The sequence below is a fragment of the Centrocercus urophasianus genome, unplaced genomic scaffold (assembly GCF_019232065.1).
Source record: "Centrocercus urophasianus isolate 14NV4802_14NV808 unplaced genomic scaffold, USGS_Curo_1.0 seq_21, whole genome shotgun sequence".
NCBI classification, from domain to species: Eukaryota; Metazoa; Chordata; class Aves; order Galliformes; family Phasianidae; genus Centrocercus; species Centrocercus urophasianus.
Genome location: NW_024884767.1, coordinates 1,818,588 through 1,834,351, shown reverse-complemented (window position 1 = coordinate 1,834,351; position 15,764 = coordinate 1,818,588). Strand labels below are relative to the sequence as shown.

General features: G+C 38.9%; 1 protein-coding gene across 6 annotated transcripts in view; it reads right to left on the bottom strand.

Annotated features, from left to right (window-relative positions):
* ATG10 (autophagy related 10) overlaps nucleotides 1-15,764 on the bottom strand; it is a 99,058-nt gene that overhangs the window by 14,791 nt on the left and 68,503 nt on the right. For 2 of the 6 annotated variants that reach the window (XM_042822949.1, XM_042822947.1), the window contains exons 6-7: nucleotides 3,635-3,732; nucleotides 3,238-3,369 (exon numbers count right to left, since the gene is read on the bottom strand). In XM_042822949.1, coding sequence (XP_042678883.1) covers nucleotides 3,252-3,369; nucleotides 3,635-3,732 — 216 coding nt within the window. In that variant the 3' untranslated portion in view covers nucleotides 3,238-3,251. Of the gene's footprint in view, nucleotides 1-277; nucleotides 502-1,747; nucleotides 3,370-3,634; nucleotides 3,733-15,764 lie in introns of those variants that run through there. The other 4 variants (XM_042822948.1, XM_042822945.1, XM_042822946.1 and 1 more) reach the window with 4 other exon arrangements.

The following is a 15,764-nucleotide window of genomic DNA, read 5'->3' as shown; positions in this document are numbered from 1 at the left end:
CTGGGAGAGTGCTCCAGTCCTCTGGTCATCTTCATGGCCCTCCTCTGGACTTGCTCCAGAAGCTCTGCATCTTTCTTGTGCTGAGTGCCCCACATCTGGATGTAGTTCTGCAGATGGGGCCTCATGACAGCAGAACAGAGAGGGACAATCCCCTCCCTTCTGGCTACCCCACTGCTGATGCAGCCCAGGATACAGTTGGCCTTCTGGGCAGCAAGCACACATTGCTGGTTCATGTCTTGCTTTTTGTCCACCAGAACCCTCAAATCCTTCTCTGAGGACTGCTTTCAAGTTCTTCTCCCATACTGAACACATATTTGAGGTCACCGTGACTGAAGTGCAACAACTTTTTGAGCCTCATTACATTTTCCATGGGTTCACTTTTTCAAGCCTGTTCAAGTCTCCTTGGACAGCATCCCTTCTTTCTGTCTATCAACTCCACCATTCAGCTTGGTGTGATCTGCAAACTTACACTCAATCCCACTCTCCATGTCATTGATAAAGCTGTCAAAGAGCACACAAATTCATTTTTTATTGCCATTATTGAAGGGAAGAATATTAAGGTGCAATGGAAGGCTGACAGAGTGGGAAAGGTGATTGGGGTATATTTTCCAAGAGATTTCGTAATTATTTCTCCTTGTCTGTAATTACACTCTGCTTAGTTACATTGTCCAACGAACAGCATCCCACAGATAATACTTACCACACTTCTAATAATCAGTCTTGGCAACGATGATGAGGGAACCCAATTCCTCAAAGCCTGTTTCAAATAGTAGTACTGTACCACAGTTTCTGCTTTTGAGGCAGAAACAGCAAGAGCTGATCTCAAAAAAACATCTATGAAAACTATGCTTATAAACTGCAAAGCAGCAACTTGGCAGTTGAATCTTCTTAAGGTCTAACAATTACTACTGAAAACAATAGTCAGGGGTGTTCAAGGCTGTTCTCATACCTCTCTATCATACCTGATAAAGCAATCAGCTAACAGCTCTTGTCTGGTATTTGGAAACATTAATACTAAAATGACATCTGTAAGTTGTTTCAATACCACTCTATATTCAGGATTACATCTTTTCTTCATAGTCCTTAAAAGTGGAATTTCTTCCCAGTAATTTATCATCAGCAGAGTACAAGGTAACATATGTGGATGATACAGGAAAATGAGCACATGTGACTCTCAGGTACACTGACGCAGCATTCAGTGTTTATGGTTGATATGAAAAATTCCATCAGTCCTTTCCACTTCACTGATCCTAAGGACAGCAGGAGCTAATTCAGGCCTTCGTGGAAATAACAGTACCTGAGGCAAATTCTCAGTTATCCTGGGAACAAAGATCCAAAGGGCTTACGTGCACTGTGCTGGACAGAGGCAGTGAAGCTAGTCAGCAATGTGGAGCAGCTGAGAGCAGCTGACTGCTTTCATTCTTTTGTTCTACTGCACTGCAGATGAAGATGACAGAGTAGGGATGAACATTTAACAGCTTTTACAACTGCTGTTATCTGCTTTTTGTTTTTCCTCCTGCACAAATCTTAAGTTTCAAAATGGGCTATGGATGTAACCATCAAGCACATGTTACCGAAAGTGTTAAGAAAGATAATGTAGCTGTTGCCATAGTACGTGAATGGAAGTCCATATTTTACAAATCTTACATGGAAAAATGCCTTTTCTGATTGGTATGACCCAGAATAGGATAAATGAGGTGGTTTTATTATTAATTTCAATGGGTTTGAAAACAGTGCTGCACCAATGAAATTTCAAGGGCTTTATTTCAATCCACTAAAAACATATGATGCAAATTTAAAATATGCAACCAATCATAACATCAAGAAAAAGAAAAAGAAAAAAAAAGAAAAAACAATTTGAAAACCGTTGTATCTTACATTTCCGGCTATGATGTGGCATACATTAGATAATGCTGAACATAAAAAGTAAAATTTTCAATTCCATCATACTAGTGGTCTGTTTTTTATTACAAATAAATGTGACTGGGAAGAAATCCAGGATGGCTTGTACAGAAGTTACGTCTGTTTCTCACTGACTGCACTACTGTGTGATTCCTACTTGCTCAAACTTCAACAGATGTCAGGGGATGCTTGTGCAAAGATTGCAGGACAGGGACAAAAAGTGAAAACTACTAGTACAATGATAAATACTAATTTGACTACAACAGTTACTCCCTTAGGGTATGGCAAAGCTACCTTCAGAGGCACCGAGGCAGGTAAAAGCCTGATGTTCTCACAGGATAGCATTAGGCACCTTGAATCCTATAACCATACCTGCTCAGTAACAATATAATCCTGGGATTTGGACATTTTATGTGTGTAATGTGGAATATGAGGGTCAACGTATGCTAGAGAAGGTGGTCCCTAGGCAATGTCCCATACACGGATTGCTGCAATCTTAAGCCACGTTCTTCTGCAAGTCCTTTCTGTACATATTCTCACACACTATGCAGTAGAAAGGTGAAAGTAGGCTCAAACACAGCATTTCAACTCTGTATCCAGGTATGTGTATTTGTGTGAAGCCCTATTAAGGCCATAATCATGGTAAAGCAGAGGAAGAAAATGAGCAACTTCAGAGGGTCAGTGCTGTCACAAGGGAGAACAAGTATTGGTGGTGTTTGGGAGTTGCCATCAGAACTGCAGCCAACTCTTAAGGATTCACCTGTAATTAGGCAAGTGCTTGCCAAAGAAAGAGCCATGAATAGTTATCTTTCAGTGTTACAATGCTCACCAATCACACAGAATTCCTTCAGTCTGTGTTTGTTTCTTCTCTAGAAAAGTCTGCAGTGGCTTTACTACATGGGTGTATTACCTGTCTTCAAGCTCAGGGGTCTGAAGTGGAGACATCAAACAGGAAAAAGAGAAAGGATGAAATTCAAATTAATGCAGCAGAGTTTTGATAGATGGCACCATCAACCATGAACTGGAAGGTCTGCCACAATATGCTCTTATACCTGCTCCCTCCTGAGAGGGAGATATCTCCCTCTCAGGAACCTTGTGACAGGAAAGGTCACAGCACTGTGCCAAACATATCTCTCAGTGCAAATTTCCATTGCAAAACATGAAAGGTAACAAGGCAGTTGTATAAGCAAAATACCAAAATCTGAGTCCTAAATGAACTGAACAAAGAGCTCCAGAGGCAAATATAATGTTTTTGTCAATTATCTATTTTTTTTATAATTTTGGAGGATGATGTGAGAAAGAAGAGGTGATGGAGGTGATGCAACTTTTTCTTACCTTTCAATAAAATTTCAATCAATTTCAGCGTTTGTATTCTCTTCAAGTCCCAGCTTTGCGTAACTCAAGGGTAAACTTAGACCCACAACTGGGCCTACTGTACTTAGCCACAATACAATGTAATTTCTGTATCTAGAAAAAAAAAAAAGACACTAAAGAATCCATAAAGCTCTTACTCAGCTTTTCCTGGATTACAGATATAGTTGACAGTAATAAGGTATTTTAAAATGGAGCTACTCCTTCACTTGAGCCATAACAAGTGCGTTATAATTTTCAGCAGTGAAGTGACCATACAGAATCCCCTTCCATTTGGACCAAGGAAGCTGTTCTGCCCAATTCCACTTCCCGGCTAACTCTACAGCACATAAGCCTTGCAAAGCACAGTAGTGTTTCTCACCTGTTGTCTTTTTGTGAAGCGGCCATTATAGAGCACATGAACTCATTAGTCCGGCAGGGGTGTAAAACAAAAAATGGCTGTCCAAGTAAGGGATGCTCCTAAGAAATAATGTCAGTTGTTTTATTATACGTAAAGAAAACAGAAAATATATCACCTGTATTTGAAAAAGATGTAGAAGGGTTCATTTGATGCAATTCTTCTCTTTTCAGAACTTTTTTTTTTTTCAGAACCCACATTTTTTTCTACTAAGTCGTTAACAAATCAATTAACTTAACAGCACATTATCTTACCTAAAAAGAGAAATAAAACCACCAAGTACATTATGTCACAGTTTTAGTTCAAATGTAAAGGTTTCCAAAAGCAGCTCAAGTTACTGTATCAGTATTTCTCCAATGCAAGTGTAGGCAAAACTACTGCATTTGATCACACATAATATGTAAAACAAAGCTGCTCCATGGAAAATTTCTTTAACATAAAGCCCTGTCAAACTTCTGCTGGGAATTAAACAGAGTTCAATGAGGAGCTTGTAAGGTGAAGCAAGAAAGAGGAAGAGCCAATGAGGTGGCTTTAGTTTTCACTAGATGGCATATCCTGATTTCAGTTATTCTACAGAAAAATGTCCTGAACTTTCTCTGCCAGGAAGCCTAATCAAAATTGTCCTGAGGAAAAAAACAATTTTGTGTTTAAGTTTGCATGCAGACACACTCCCCACAACAAAACTTTCTGCATTCCTTTCCAACTTCACACAGCACAGGGAGCTGCTGAAAACTCAATCCAATGTTCCATAAAGCTTTTGCTTTCTTCTCCAACAGCCACTCACACTGAGTATATGTTCTGACTTAATCAAGCTTGCACTCAATCCCTGGCTGTAACAGGAATCTCACACTTGCTTTTACATCCATGATACCAGGACATCAGCCAATCTGACTGTCTCCATGCACCATGCCTTGGGAAACTGATTTTTTAATGCTGCTGAGGTCACTGTTATTGCTTTCCACCAAAACAGACAAATTCTACCTCACCCTCACACTCAGCAAGTGTATAAGGACTTAATATGGGATACCAGGGAACAGCTAGGGGGTGATCCCAGGCAAGGAGGACGTCAGACAAAAAGGGCTAAGGCAACTTATGTACAACTGAGCATAGTGTGCATGGCCATCTGCTGAAGCTTCAAAGCACCATGCACAGGAGGGACAAGGAGGGAACCGGGCACAGGCCACCCGGAGCAAACAACAGGGTCATCACCTCCACACTATGTCCTCTGTGACATGAGCCTGGTTGGCAGCACAGGGCTGCTCACTGTGACCTCAGCAGATACCAACAACAAGGACTGATGTGATGGGCAACTGATCCTGGGCAAAGACCCTGTTCAGTTTGCTTCTAGTGGTGGTTCCATTTCTGGTTTGGTTGAGAAAAAACCACACAAATTTAATGCTCTGAGACATACGTATTTCCTTTGTCCAGGCTGCTGCAGCCAAAGTTCCCTGGTTCCGTGACTGCATATTGTGACTGCACTGCCTACATTGAAGAAAGAAGGCTCATCAAGATTTCTTGCTACACAGTAAAAACTCCTTCTCCAACTCTTTGCTTATGAACAGAAAACAAATCCTGGCCTGTCATCTTCAGCAAAGAGGGCGTATCCCATATTGTCTCTTTCAGTTAAAGGACAGTTGGTTCTGATGCTGAAAACACACCCCTGAGGAGCCATCACTTTTTGTCTAAGAGAGCTTTAAAAAACTTCCAAAAGCTTCAGAACACATAAAAATAATGTTCAGAAGGCTGTGTTTTTACACTGCAGTGCAAGTAGATAACTTGTGCATTAATCCTACCATCTGTTGGTGACAGTGAACTGATGCTTTTTTCCATTGAGAAATATTGACAGTTTTAATAAAAAAAATACATTCAAATTATCTGCTAACTTAAGTCAGTTTATATCTCTAAGAAATTCTAGAAAACACACAGCTTGTGCCAGTGTTAGTCCTCAAAGATAGTAAAAACTGTTAGCTAGCAAAATAATTAAACAAAGATAAAAGCAGCAATTTAAGTCAATTTCCTTAAGTGAAGAATATAAAGAGTTAATATGCACACCCAAAAAGAATGGAGAAGATCATCTGGACTTTAAATATCTTAGCACTCTGAAAAAAAACCTAATTTTTCAAAGCTGAATATTGAGCCTGAAGTCAATCCCAACCATCTTGTGGCATGTATTTCATTCTATCCCCTCCTACTTTTTGGTTGAGCCAACTACCAATGAATGAGAAATGGAGGCCAGAGGTCATTTCTTAAAATAACTAGTTAACCTTACGTTCTGCATTTCTCTTTTAGCTTCTCCTCTTCTTACAAGACGACATAGTGAGACTGAAGATTTCCCCAGCTCTAACAATTAGATGTCCACATGAAAAAGCAGAGTGCCTTGCAACCCAGTTTTCCAAGAGGGTAAAATCCTTGGTCCTATCTTTAGTGTCAACATATGACATACGAGCATGTGACAAAGGGTCTGAGAACAGTTGCTTTGGTTTAGTCAAACTCTCCTCCTCCCAAGTCTACCATGTTTGTCAACTTATTAAGAGTTTCTTCATGCAGTTTCTGAAACAACGGAAGTGCCAGTGTCCAAATCTTGCTACAATGCACATAATTTTTAATGTCAACAATGAAGAGTCCATGAAGTCAGAAAAGTTTTATTACTACACAGATCCTTCAGCAAGAAATTGGCATAACAGGCATAATGTCAAGCAAACAGCTATGTCTGAAGTGTGAATTTTTCAACAAGCTTATTGCATCAGTTTATTTTTTCCACCCTAAATAAAAGAAATGAAACTGCAAGAATGGCACACTGTTCAGAACTGTTAGAAGCCTGAAAGACAGGGATACATCACACACTGCATGTCTGACACGAAGAACACAAAAGGAGAATGGAATAAAAGAAATACCAAGCCAAGGCCCATTATCAGGAGTCTGTAAAAAGGGAAATGGCTGAGGCAAGGAGGAGAGCTGCTGAGCAGTCAAGGAAAACACTCTGAGAGCACCAGATCTGATTCAGTCCAATTCTGCATTCCAAATCCTGTACATAATGGACTCCCCATGAGGCTTAATGTATATTCAAGGTTAAATGACTGACACAGCAGACCTGAGGAGGAACAACCAGACAGTTGCCAAAAAAAAAAAAAAAATAATCAAGAGTTATCAAAGTTCTGAATGATTTCAGAATGGATATCGAGCAACAGAGCCTTTTCACTGTCAGGTCACCAGTTCAGAGTCAGCCTGGGCTGCCAGTGGCTAGAACTCTTTATTATATGATGGCTGTATATGCAACTGTCTGACTTCACACAGGCAAATCAGCATTAATTATAGCCTTGGTGGTGGTGGCTGCATATGCGTCCAGAACTAAGAGCTGTGGCTTATTTTGTCAACCCAGGGGTAGTCCAGGTAGGAGCAAAGTGCTCTGTCAGGAAATGTAGGCAATGTGCATGTGAAATAGTTTTCTAAGTAAAATGCTAGGACAGCAACAGTAGCCTTCAGTTAAACTCTTTCTGTAGGCCTGTTAGGTGGAAAGCATGAAGTCCTACCGAAGTTTTACACACACAGAATAAGATCACTTTAAACAACAAAGAGAGTTCTCATTTTTGATCACTCATATTGCAGCGCCTTTTACTGCGTGTGAGACTTTCAAGTCAATTGTCACAATCAGTCACTGGCATTGTATGGAAAGAATCCATTTAGAGGTTACTCTCAACTCTTCTGGACAGCAATAACTGGGCAGTTTGTCTGAAATTTGCAACTTTATCTTCTTGCAGCTATCCCTACACTGACCTGTAACGCTGCTCAGCACTGCAATCCCCCACACATCTATGTATCTCTGAGTCTGAACCAACTTTAATAGGAAAACAGATTTTTACAGGGAGCAACTAGCTCCAGTGAATGTGAAAGCTCAAATCATTGTCAAATTTGCTCCCTGCAGGAAACTGTCTTTACTAAGTAACTTCATGAATGACCCAAAAGGATGATCTGCACCCATTTCTGTAGCTGTTTGCTCAGCTCTCTCATATAAAACCAGATAAGCGAGGTGGAAGAGAGATGTAAAATATTTTATTGGGAGTTTGTTGATGTATGGTACCGTTGTTTAAGGACGCTGACTGAATGTGACTGAGCAGTGTGACAGCTTCCTACTTGTTAGCCGAGCAGCCAGAACCATCCCTGCAGCTGGGGTGGGCTTACTGGGATGGGATTATGAGGTCAAACTGGCAAGCTTAAACTTCTTCCACTAATGTTTATGTTAGATAGTGTGCTTCAGCTCTTGGCAACAATGAAAAGCGAACACTATTGGCTACCAGAGACTGAAAAACACCTCTGTTTTAGAAGCAACTTCTTCTGTGTGCTGTGGAAAGGTCTGCTCTCAAAGTCTGACACAAAGGCTCTGTTTCCATCCTTCACCCATTCCGTAATCATTTACTAACACAACCGGATTTCCCTCACAAGGTTATGAGGAATGAAGGTGTAAGCTTCATCCCCTCTCTGTGCACTGCCTGTAACACAGTGACACGAATCTGAACAGCGGCAAAAATTGGGTAGCTCCTAAGTGCAAGGAGAGTAAAATACAAAACTTCCACTAAATTGGATTATGTCACTTTATCTAGCAGTACATGTAGGAAATACTATCCATGTCAGATTTAAATTAAAAATAAACATTACTTCAGGTAATGGGTAATTGCCTGTAGGTAGCTGAACTATGCTCTGCTGTTCTCCCCTGCCAGCAGGTATTTTGTTGTCAGTACATCTGTTGTAACAGCACCATTTATCTTCTGTGTCATAACTGGAGATTGTCCAGTAGTAATGGCTTCTATTTTCTCCAGTGCTACATTAACCTGCCTCTGAGTATACATCATAACTTTTATGGCCATTTACGACAGTGCAAGAGATTTGTGCCTGAACTACCTCTGCCCAGATCTAGTTTGCATGATGTTACTTTACAAAAATAACTCACTGAAGGGTGTGAGAACTTCCATGTGGGATACCTTACCAAATAAGCCAGAACCAATTATTTTCAGGTATCTTCCCAGCAGTTATCCCAGTTGTTATCCCAGTGTTATCAGTTATCCCAGTTATCAGGTCAGACAAAGATCATAGAATTAATAAAACACTACCTCAAAATCTCTTCCACTGATGGGCACAGGAATAGTGACACGATGAATAAAGAAGCTGCATGCCCTTCTCTTTTCACTGTTTCCTTTTTCTTACACGAGTTTTTCCTCTAATAATGCAAATACTACAAAAGAAACTCCATTACTATTGCTATGTTGCAGAAGCAGCATTATGGAAATGCAATTACACCAAGAACTTTTATCACTCAGTAATAAGGTGCAGATTGTAGCAATAAAGCTGTTAGAATACTAACTGTATAGCACTTTTCCATTCTACTGACATGGGTCACAACATTACTGTTAATGCAGCCACTTCATAAAACTAATGTTTAAGTAACAGGACTGGTATTGGTTACAGAGAAATGATAATAAAAAAAAAAGCCTTCAGACTGGCAAAAAAGCTGGTGAAAGAAATGCGCTTGCTGTAATAACAGTGAGATCAAAAGAAAGAAAATCAAAAAGCTCCTTTTATCTTAGGGAGCCTGGGATACAGTTTATTACCGTGAATGGGTAACGTATTTAGTCACCTTGATTCCAATTTACAAACAGAAGTCAAGTCATCCTCCTGATATAACTGAAGAAAGTTTCTGTAACTTTGCAGTAACACCCAGAGAAGCACTTCTACTGCTAAGCTGAAGATGAAACAACCTACTTCTGTTTGTAAAAACTGCTAAAAAATGACTATAAAAGTGCAGCTACCATTGTTCTCCTGCATTTTCTGAGAGAAACAAAATAAATCTGCACTGATACTGAGCTAGGAAAACTACAGACTGGCTAAGGACTCCAGTGAAACAACAAAGTGAAAACCAGATCAAAAAAAGCAAGTTTATGCAATTACTGAATCCCTTTTTGGGGAAGCCCCCAGAGGGATTGTGATTTATGCTCAAGTTCTTTGCAGAAGAGCAGTTGAAGTTGTCCTTATGATTTAATAGATGTGTTCCCTGTGCATCTGTAAAAACATACCAACTAACTTCAGTGGCCAGTTTATATTAATCCTTCTATTACTACAAACCCCACACAGCCAACTAAGCTTTCTTTTTGCATCAAGCTTGAAGTCCAAGTTGAAAAAGCAATTAATCAAACTGCTGTGATTTTTCTTGAGGAAAATGGAGTTGTTTTGGCAGATTCCACAGCACAAATACATGATGTTACTCAATACACCCAGAAATTCTGTGGGATGAAGCACACCTATCACTTCGTACCCGCTGCTGCTTTGAATCCACCATGGCCAAGAAGGTGTAAATTATGGTTCTGAAGAAACATTTCATAGTACAAATTGACAGTGATTTTCCCATGAATGACATCTAAAACCCTGCTAATGACATTAAGCCTGAATGCAGTCTTTTGTCTACACTTTACAGTAAAACTGTTTTCTTGCTTTGGGCAGAGATCTGACCACCACATTCCACACACGTTACCTCCATATTGCTAACTTATTGCTACTTGTACTGACAGCTGCAGCTTCTGCTGAATGGGACACTTGAACATGTCTGCAGTCAAATGCCATAAACACATCAATCTTGCTTTCCTGATAGCTTTAAACTATCAGAGTGTATCCAAAACTAGAACAGTACTTCTGTCCACAATCTTTGAAGACAGCTTTTTGCTTCTCTTGTCTAATACACAAGTTAAAAAGTCACAGAAAAAGCCTGTTATCCAGAAACAGTGTTTTCAAGGGCAGCAGATGGAAATGAGTTTAAATAGGAACTTATACTTCAGTTTACTTAACATCTTAGGTCTTTTCTACTTCAGGTGTATTCAAAAGATAAACGTCATCTCTATGTAGTGACTTCTCTAACTAACAACAGTGGTAACAACAGAAATTCTGAAAGATCTGATGTGTATGTGTACCTTTGTGCAGAGTTAACAAATTATTGTAATACATGAAGAGCAGAGAATTTAAAAAGTGTAATAAACAACTAGATAACCAAGATCTAGTATGTCTCATTCCTGAAATCAATTCATCTGACCAATTCCAGAGCAATGAGGCGAAGATCCTTTTTTACTGTTAATATATAAATTTAGTATTTTATTTAACATCTAACATAATATCCTTGAAAAGCATACCTAAGACAAGCATAACATACATTAAAAATAGACAACACTGCTAACACTTACATCTGTAAAATGAGGCTCTGATTATTAAATTTAAGAACAATTGGAATCAAAGCACCAGATGACACTCAGACAAAATTATGTTTTCAAAGCCTAAACTTCTCAGAAGCACGTAACTTGCATTTAGGATTCTTTAAGAAAACTCTATAGCTAAAAATTGGCAGGTCCATAATTGTATTGTCAAGAAATGACATCTCAGCCATTTTTCCAAGAAAACAAACAGATGATTCTTCTTCCATGCTTGCCAAAATGAGATTAATTCAGTTGTCACAATTTTAGTTATGTAGCATATAGACTTAATTAATTACTATTTAAAATCTGTTCTTAAGTTAAGAGATTCAACTAAGGCGCAAAGCTGAAAGATCCAGCAAGCTGTGGAAGTATGGAAATGATACTGGGGACAGATTTCCCACCCTTATTAAAAAAAATGGTCCATTGGAAAAATCATAATCTGTAATAGCATTTGACAAATGCACCCCTACAGGGCTCACTTTATAGTTCCAGGAGTTCCTAGGCAAAAAGATGTTGGAAAGAGAGGTTTCATTGGAATTTTGAGCTTGAAATACTGCAACTAGCAAATGTGATGGCAAATATTTCCACCTCCTCTTTATCGTTTATCAGTAAGGTAGTTTGACTGATAGCTATAGCACAGTCAAACAGTTAGAGACAGTTACCACATGGTAATGAACAAAAAGCAAAATTCTGCTGCAGCAAAGCAGCAGGATGCTAATTTAACTATAAATAAATAGTTAACATTTATTTAAATAAATATAGGCAATAAAGGGTCCATAAAAGTGCGAGTGAACTCTCATTCTGAGTGCGAGATCTCTCATTCTGAGAGTTCACTGAGAGCCAACGGAAGATTTTCTTTGTTCCTCATCTCTTCCTATAATGCCAGATGACCGCTTTCTTCTCCTTCACTTAAAGGACCTTGTATTGCCTGCTACTTGAAATACCATTTGTTGGACTACTGAAACTGTACATGTTATATTCTTGCACAGACACTGTAACACTGTCAATGATCACAACAATTTCACTCATGAAAGATTCCACAGTAGGCTACAAACAGTGTATGTCACAGTTTGCTGAAGGTAGTCAAGGATCTTCATACTCAATCTAGCAGAGGCAGAAGTTTAAACTGGGATTGATATCCAAGAGAAAAGGAAATGCTGGCACAACAAAAGTGGACAGCAGGAAATGCACAAAGGAAATGAAATTGTCTCCAGCAATGGTGAAGAAGCTTCTCAGTACTTTAGTTGCTGAGTTGCTGAGTACTTACTCAGCAACTAAATGCTTTGTTGACTGATCAAATGGATTGATCTGATCCAGCATCCAGAATCTATTTAAAACAGACTTTGAACACATCAGTGTCTGTAACAGCACAAGTGAATCACCAGACTCTCTCCTGAGTCCAAAATCTTATGCAAGTGTGAGCTCACCTAGTCTTTAGGAGCGAAAACTCCATTCTGCAAGGACATTTTAAGTGGTATATCCGCTTATTCTTGAATTATGCTGCAATGCAGCCAGAATGCAATACACAAAAAGGGGAGCCATAGTAGGGCTCCAGTCAATTTTCAACTTTAAGAGACATCACATGGCTATGTGAGCTTTGGAGTCTCCATGCAGTTTCATTAACTATCTGACTCTGTAGAGGACATCCATCTTCTCTGATGATTTCGTTATGTTTCTTGAAGCTCAGACTGCCGTAAGAATGCAAGAAGCACTTTACTGGATTGTACTAAATCCATCCAGCAACATATCTTGTGTCTTCCAGCTGCAATTGGAAAGGCCGTTTTAGAAAAACACAAGTTTGCCCCTTTTCTGAGGTTCATCCCCCTTGTGCAGCTCCAGCATATTTGTTCTATTAGTGTGTTTGAGTAACTTTATAGCCATTTGTGGACAAGTGGTTCCATTAATTTCTCTAAATGCTTTTGAAGTGCTGATAGCAGCTGCTTCCAAAACTTGAGAGCACAGGTGCTTAGGCATAAATGCGTAAATTCCATTTGAAATGGCAATTTAGGAGCTTTATTATTACTAATTTAAAAAAAATAAAAATCTGCAGAGGGGCTTGACCAAAAGCCCATGCTATAGAAACAAAACTGGATATTCTTGCAAAGTTTACAACAGTTTTATGATCGTGTCAGCTGTCTTTCACATGGAGTTTAATTGAATATGACATATGTGATAACCACTTCTCTCATATTGTGCAATTAGTGTTACCATGTGTTTTAGAATTTTTCATAAAAACATTCAATAAGAGGGGAACATTCATTACCCAGCTTCGCTCCAGTAATGAACTGCTGGATCCATACAGGTCTGCTGCAAGGGAAAGACAGCCTCAGCTCACAATGAATAATGTCAGACCAGGTAGAAAATATGTCATTTCATCTCTTTCAAAAAAACTCTACCAGAAGATATCTGTGGAATTCCTCTTACCAGAGAAACTGCAAATGGGACATGTAGCATTGACTCATTTTTTCTACAGAAGAAGAACGATGAGGATCAATACTATTACACTGTAATTCATTCAATTAATTATGAATCAGTGCTGAAATATTATTAAACCTCTACTTCAGAATAACTGATCAATTCAAGCACTAGGCCTGAATGCTAGGGCTTGAAAGGCTATCCTGAACAGTATACTGGCAATTGGCAAGGATCCTCCTATCACTTTTTATTTCTATACGAACATTATCAGCTAAGCCTCTTTGTTTATGTTACACCATTTAGTACTAGTCTACCATTTGATCTTTTCCTCCTATGAAATTAGTCAGACTAGGTTTATGCCCATAAAGTCTTACTGGAAGAAACTTGACTCATTGTGACTATACATTATTAATTAATGCTTAATTTTTAAACAAAACCTACTTGCTAGATCGTACAATACTGTTCCTTGTTTCCAGCCACAGAAGTTCAATGCATCACAGAAACTCTTAGTTTTAAACACATATTCACCCCACTTCTCCATTCTTAGATTTTTTCCCTTTGAAACAACCTTCCAATCCATGCTGGTAATATTCCCTTTCCTCAGGATGTTGTACTAATAATTTTCCAAAAATATTAGCAGGGGATCCATAGCAACTGTTGATATGACTCAAAATGATTTAAGAGCAATCTTAGCAACCTTCTGTTAAGATATACTTTATACAGCCTCCCCCACTTAGCAAAATCCCACAATATGGCAAGAAAGATTTGTATGTCTAAGAATAGCTACCTACACACATTTTTCAAGATGACTGAGCCATAATGATTTAAATCCTTCCTACCACAGTTTCAGCAAGATGTGCCTCTACCACACTATATCAATGTGCTCTGCTCAGAGTTTTGAATCTTTTTCCTTTTCTAAATCACACCATTAACATCCCTGACATTTTAGAAATAATGTTTATTGATTTTTCTGTTAACACTGCTATAAATTAAGTGATGTAATGGACAGGATTATTGAAGCACTATAAAGAATATGTCTTTCAGATACTTAACTACATATTGAAAAAGCACAGACACTGGAAAAATACTGCAGTTCTCTGCTGTTCTTGGAAGTTTACGTTTGGAAAGCTACTTTTTATATGACAGAATGGACATGAAAGAGAGATGATATTACAACTACCTGCTAAGTACCAAATGACAGAAGAAAAACAGATGATTCAGATGAAATTGACAAATAAATATGGGAAAAAAAAGTCAGAAGTAAGAAAATTCCTTTTTACTTATGATTCTGAAACTTAATACCAGTAAATTTGTGGGACAGAGCTGCTAAAATCCCTTTTTGTTGTAGAGGTGTTATTAGTAAATACCAACACCTTTGATCATTGTAAGTGAAGAATCAAAAAAGAGCTGAATAGTCTGAAACTGAAGATGCACAAACAGCAGAAGGAAAACAGTAGAATCACCACCGGCCTTTCTCAATTGGTGTTGGTTTCTATTTATGGGTTGTACAAGGTGAGCTTTTAAGCTAAGACTTTAAACATTGTATAAGATCTTTTAACAGGCTACCGCATAGACAACAATGATCTTTCTTTCTTAGGAATTCATTGGTTACAGAACAACAGGAACATACCAAAGGAGAAATAACCTTTTAAGGAAGATGTATGCATGAAATAGAGCCTTGAAGCTGTGAGGGGTCTGGAGTACAAGTCTTACGAGGAGAGGCTGAGGGAACTGGGATTGTTAAGTCTAGAGAAGAGGAAGCTCAGGAGAGACCATGTCACCCTCTACAACTGCCTGAAGGGAAGTTGTGGCAAGGTGGGGATTGGCCTCTTCTTCAGGCTAACAGTGACAGGAATGGCCTCAGCTTTCACCAGGGGAGGATCAGGCTGGATATTAGGAAAAAGTTATCCTCAGAAAGAGAGGTGGCGCACTGTGACAAGCTGCCCACGGAGTTGATGGAAGCACTGTCCCTAGAGGTGTTTAAGAAAAGAGTAGAAGTGGCATTTATGGACCTTGTTTAGTAGGCATTGTGGTGACAGCTGGATGGTTGGACTGGAAGATCTTACGGTCTTTTTGAACCTTAATGATTTTACGATAAGTTAGACCGTTACATTAATCTTTTCTAACACTGGAAACTTCTTAAGAATCTAAGTTTTTGAACCCAATTGGGATCAGAATTTCAGGCTGACAGGAAATGTGAGTTGCTATAGTCCTGAAATTCAGGCCTGCATCTGATCTCACCAGTTACTGCATTTACAGTCAGTACCCAAATGCTGTCAATGTCTTTCTTTCTGGGGCATCTCTAAGGCACTAACACAAGCAAAACACCAAATCATGATACCATACCTGAAAGTTGTCTGCTCGCATGCTTAGGGATATGCACACAGATTTTGAATTCACATTTTGAAGGAGGGAAGATTTAGGTTGGATGTTAGGGGGAAGTTCTTTAC